The 5,614-nt window shown below is 51.1% G+C and overlaps 1 protein-coding gene across 10 annotated transcripts in view; it reads left to right on the top strand.

The window, feature by feature from the left end:
• The window catches only part of CAMTA1 (calmodulin binding transcription activator 1), a 223,384-nt gene that overhangs the window by 18,117 nt on the left and 199,653 nt on the right, over positions 1-5,614 (top strand). Inside the window, exon 1 of one of the 10 annotated variants that reach the window (XM_027702184.1) lies at positions 1,045-1,138. The exons of 8 other annotated variants lie outside the window; for them this stretch is intronic. Coding sequence is in view for 1 of the 2 variants with exons in the window: in XM_027702178.1 (XP_027557979.1) it covers positions 1,897-1,957 (61 nt within the window). In the remaining variant the exon portion in view is untranslated. Of the gene's footprint in view, positions 1-1,044; positions 1,139-1,832; positions 1,958-5,614 lie in introns of those variants that run through there. One more of the 10 variants, XM_027702178.1, reaches the window with a different exon arrangement.

Genomic DNA, 5,614 nt, shown 5'->3' on the forward strand with positions numbered 1-5,614 from the left:
GGGCGGCCTCGGCCGCGGCCGCGCCGTCCGGGGACCTCCGCGGTGGGGGCTCCGCGGGCGGCGCGGAGGTGAGCGGGGCGCGAGGCCGAGGGCACCGGCGGGCCTGGCTCGGGCCGAAAGTTGTCGGCGCGGCGGGAGCGGGGCCGGCGCGTCCGCAAGGGGGAAGCTCCGCTCCGCCGCCGCTCCTGCCCCCGGCACGGCGGGAGCGCGGCCGCGGCCCGGGCCGGGTGCGCCGGGCTCGGTGATTCCGCCTTCCTGGAGCGAAGTTTGCCCCGGACGGCGCCGGGCGGGGGGTCGCGGCCGGTGCCGCTGTCGGCGCTTCCATGTGATGGGGCGGGAGGGAGGAGTGGGTGGAGAGCCGTTCACATCCCCGACCTAAACCCGGGCGAACGTGCCGACACCCCGGGGATTGGCCTGCTCGTAGTTAGGCACCGTAAAGAAGGGTGTTTAGTGACTAATATGGATTTTTTTTTCCTTATTCGCCGCAGCAAATGTACGTCTTTACCTTGATGAACCCATTTGCGTTCTTTAGGGGGAAACCCCTGCTCAGAATACAAGGGTGGTTATCCTACCTTTTGTCTGGATTTCCGCTCAGATTGCTTTGGGAATATATTTTTTGGGGTTGTTTCTTGTAACTTGGTGGCATTACAGGTTCCGTGGGCATGGCCACCTCTCTTGAGTTTTACCTGCACTGTGTCCAGTGGTGTGAGGGCCAAAGGCTTTGCAAAAATGTAATTTTTAAGTAGTAGCAGTGATTTTGAGTGTTGTTAGCTTCATATTTTATTATCTTTTTTATGCTCCTAAATCCATTAATTAGATCTTTTCTATGGTCTGGAAAACACCAGTCTTCATTCTTTCCTCATTTGGTTTTAAGTACATGATTAACTGCACTGAAGTAAGGAAATGCCACCTGGTTAACAGGGGTGTGAGCGAGGAGAAAGTGAGGTTCACCTGGGCTTCCTGGCTCAGATTGTGACGTTTTAGTTCTCTTGGGGGTGACAGTATTGTCACCAGAGCACACTCAGGCTCCATTCACTTTTCGGGCTTCCTGTGCCGACATAGGATGGATTTTTCCTATACAAAGCACAGGTTTTGGTGTGCTCAGCTCTGTGAGGCCGCAGCTCCACGGACCAGGCAGGTCAGTGCTCCCCGACTGGGAAGGTAATTTATCCTTTCCGCTTGTTATTTATTGCAACTTTTGTCAGGTTTGGTGTTGGTGGCTGGTTGCTGGGGGCAGGTTAGATGTGTCCTTGCTGAGGAGATGGGTTTGCTCTGCCGAGTGGGGCTGTGCAGGAGCTGCCAGAGAGGCGCCTGCTGTGCCTGGCGCTGCTGTCCGGTGTCTCTGCTGGCCGGGCCGGAGCTGCCGCTGCTCTGTGCCCGTGCACAGCATGGCAGCATCACGGAGGTGGGAACAGAGCATTCCTGGCTCTGCCTCAGCAGCTGGGATGTTCTCGTAGTAAGTCACAGAGCAGCTCCCCCGCTGACCTACTTCTGTGGTGGATTTTCAAGGAGATGCGATATAAACCATTCATTCCTTAAACTTAAACTCCACCTGTCAGAAACTTAAGTGGGAATGGTTTTAAAGCATGATTCGAGCAGAGCGTTTCACCAGTAGTGCAGGTGTTGGAGGAGAGAACACGAGTTGCTTTGGATTTTTACTTTAATGAGTTAAAAGCCGATGTACATGGCAGCTCGAGGGCCGGCTGAGCAGCGCTGCTTTCATTGGGGAGCCGCCTGCTCCATCCCCCCAGCGCGGTGCAGCAGCGACCAGCCTCGTGAGCAGGAGCACAGGGCTCTGAAGACCTGCCCAGCCTTGGAGCTCTGTGCTGAGCTTCGATCGGGGCTTCTTGTGCCCTGCGAGCAGCAGGGGATCACTGGCGGGAGGTGAGGTTTGGAATGAGGCTGGCACCGCTGTCTCCTGGCTGCAGAAAAGAGTTCCACGGCTTGGAGAACTCGGGTGAGTTTCCTCTTTTCTGGTTTCCTCGGGCAGGATGAGGCTGGCTCAGTGACCAAGTGGCTCTTGCCATCCTGCAGCAGAGGGTTTGTGGGTTTTGTAGTTCCCTCTGCGTTTTGTGTCTCTGAGCCGAGCTGGGAGGACTGACCCTCAGCGGTGCCATCTTGGCAGCTGTGACGGCTCTGAACTTCATCAGGGAGGTGATGGGGGGGCCTTTTTAAAAACTTCCTTTTTCTAATTTAAAGTTCAAAATGGAAAGGATGTGCATGGACAACCTTGCTTTTGTTTCTGTGTTCTCATGGACAGGTACCTGTAAGTGTGAGCTTTGCAGAGGGAGTGCCTGTGTGTTTGGTGTGTGGCTGGCACAAGGGCCGGGCACCTTGTCGTGTGGTTGTTGCATTTTCTGTCTGTTAGTTCGGGCAGGGTCATAGTTGGGATAGCAGGACGTGGTGTTCTCCCCACAGCTTGCAGTGAGCTGAGGGTGCTGGTGGCATGGGCTGACCGAGAGGGCAGGTGGAGCCTCCAGTGTTACTGACTGCAGAGGGATTGTTCGGGGAACAACCTTTTGAAAACAAAACATTCTCGATTTGGTCGTTTAACAGCAAATATTTACTTTCCTCTGCGGAAGTGTTGTGTAAGATTTTATTACTTAAACAAGCCTGAGCTTACGGTGTGCTGATGGCTGGGGCTGTGTGCCATGCTCTGTGCTGCTGTCCAGCTTGGCAGGATCAGACTGTCGCGGAGAGGAGGCAGCACTTGACACTCGGCTCAGTCCACTCCTTGCCCCAGAATCTTTGCTGAATTTTCAGCAGTTGGGATTTTACCAAAATCTCTGTTGTCAGAGATGGAAGCAAACTGCCTCCTAGTGAAGCTTCTAGACCCTCTCTGTGGGCTGTCAGCCAGCAGGACGGGTTTAGGGAGTGGGCTCGATTTGCTTTTTCCAAATAGCAGGAACTGCTTGTGTGTGAGGTCAGTTTTCTGAGTACTTTTGGTATTATAACTGTGTTATTCCCGATGTAATGCATGGGGCTTGTTTAAAACTCTGTTTTTTTAGTTCACTTTCTCATCTCTTCTTTTGTTTTTCAAAAGCACTTTGACTCTAAGGTTCTTTGGTTTATTTGTGTCAGTTTTAAAGCTACATTTGGAGGAAACCTTCCTGGAGATGTCATAACTCAGATTTCATTCTCTGTATCAGAAAATGATACAGGGAAATGATGATGTACAAGTAAGGTTAAAACAGATGTTTTAAAATTTAGTATTTGAGGACTTGGTGCCACCTTTACATTACTAGTGGTTTTAAATGGCTCTTGTAAAGACCTGCTTACAAAGGTGGATATTGCTGGAGGAAGGGGCAATAGCTATCCTCCCTCTGTCCAGACAGCCTTTAGAAAGAAGGAGCTGGAATGTGACCTTCCTTTTTTAACATCCCTCTGTCTCTGCTTCAGTAAGCCACATGTGTCTGGAGGGTAGAAAAAACTCTGACAAACCCCAACCTTTCCAGGGAGTGAAACCAGGCTGGTGGAGTGCTTGTGGAATATGGGGATGGTTAATTGAAATGCAGTGCTTCCAGCAGCTTCCTGCAGCTTTGGTGTTCCCTGGCTTCTACTTCCACACCTTGCTGAGTTTTTGCTTTGTGGTTTTCTCCCCTCATTCAGTGTCTCGTTTTCACCTTGCACAGCTCCCAGCACCCTGGCAGCCCTGTGCTGGGTTTGGGCTGTGTTAAACCCCCTGGGTTCGGAAAGGCAGGTTCACCTGCAGGTGCTTGCACCTGTCCTAGCCCCAGTGCTTTGGGGTGCAGCACCCACCCTGTTCCCAGGGCGATGCCCAAGGGGCTCTCTGTGCCAAGGAGCAGTCACGGCACTGGGTGAGCGAGAGCAAACTCTGTTCTCGCTGGGCATGGAGCACTCACTGTCCTTCTCCAGTTGCACATTTTGGTTCAAGGGGCTGGGTTTTTCCAGCCAGCTCTCCAGGTAGGTTTCCAAACTCAAATTGTTCACATGTAAAAAGAAAGAAGTGAGAATATCTGTGGCTAGTGGCTGCCAGCGTGTAGGCTCAGAATAAGCAAATTCCCTGGCCTTAGCCAATGCTTTGAGACTTCTGGGAAATGTGTTGTTGAGAACGTCTGTAGTATTGGAAACTGAATAAACAGGTGGTTTATTTTTGCTAGAGCTAGCCGATAATATCCACCACTCCTTGGCTTCATTGCCATTGAATTTGGTGGTGTAATTTCAGTGAAAACCAAGGTATGAAGGAACTGATGAGAGGTCTCGGCCAAAGGAGTTGTTGGTGATGGGGAGCAATGGTCTCGTTGTTCTGGAGCACTGATCAGATTTAACAGCAACACAGTGCAAGTTCACAGGTGTGAACACAAGGAGCTGCAGGGAGGTGCTGAAGTGGCTGTACTATCTGAGTGCTCCCAAAGTTTGCTTTTAGGGTAGGTACTTGTGTACACCTTCTGAATGTAACTGAATTCTTCTCTCTCTGCTAGCAGGGTACTTGCAACAGCCTGCCAAGGTGGGAGATGGAAAGAGGGGCTGGTTTTGCTGGTTGGGGAAGGTAGACTCAGAAGTGCTGCACAGTATGATAAGCATACAGCATGAGAAATAAACAGCTCGTTGTGTCACCCAGCCCTCAGACAGCGTGTGGGCTTTCGTTAGGGATAATTGGTCTATCAAGTCTTCCCCAAAATGCACCATTTGAAGTTTTTCCTAACTGGTGTTCAGACTGAGTTCAGTTATAAAATGTCAAGAAACTTCTGCTATGTGAAAAGGACAAAGGAACTTGAGAGTAACCCGTCACTAGTGGGGAGAACTGGGCCACTGATACCTAGCAGTGGTTTTAGCTATATTTCTGTTTCTTAAGTGTTTGTAGAGCTCGTCATAGCAACAAAGTATTTGTCACAAGTATTCCAAGATATTACAGCTAGATTCAGTACCTTCCTAGAGGAAAACTGTTTTGTTGCTCGTCCTTGATACTGCCACCATTCCCGTGATTCCTTCCTCGTGCTTTTTGTTTTTTCTTGTTCCTCACCTATTCCCCACAGACAGCAGCCACAGCCGTGCATGTGCTGGTTTGTGCTGGCCTCTCACTCCTGTTGTACATTTTTTACCTTTGCCTGAACTGTTTACTCTTTCCTTGCATCCTCCCCTCAGCCCTGGGCTGCATCCCATGCTAGAGGACCGGGACACCTTTGCTCAGCCAGTGCCCGACTGAGTGCTGGCATCCTGTGGAGCCCTGCTGAGACAGCCACACTGCAGAGCTGGACCTGGTTATCTTCTCTTAGCACCCTTAATTGATATTTAGAAATCTACTTTTGTTGCCAAGAGATTTACAGCTGTAATTGTCCAAATATTGCTAGGAAGCAGACCAAAAGCTGTTGGGTTTGCTTCTGTTGCTGCTTGTTTATGGGTGGAAAATGCCAGGATCGAAGTTGAGCCACGAGAAATAGCGTGGCAGTCCTGCAGATGTTTGGATCTGGGATTTATTCCTTCCAGATGGAATTTGTTGTTTTTTTCCCTGTTCAGAGGTCGGCAGGTGTCCAGGTGACTCTGGTGGCCCCACGCAGGGTGTCAGTGGGTGCCTGTGCTGTGGTAGGGTGTCAGTGTGGGTGCCTGTGCCTGTGCTGTGGTAGGGTGTCAGTGGGTGCCTGTGCTGTGGTAG

The sequence above is a fragment of the Neopelma chrysocephalum genome, unplaced genomic scaffold (genome assembly GCF_003984885.1).
Source record: "Neopelma chrysocephalum unplaced genomic scaffold, ASM398488v2 Primary Assembly neopelma1_180, whole genome shotgun sequence".
NCBI lineage: Eukaryota > Metazoa > Chordata > Aves > Passeriformes > Pipridae > Neopelma > Neopelma chrysocephalum.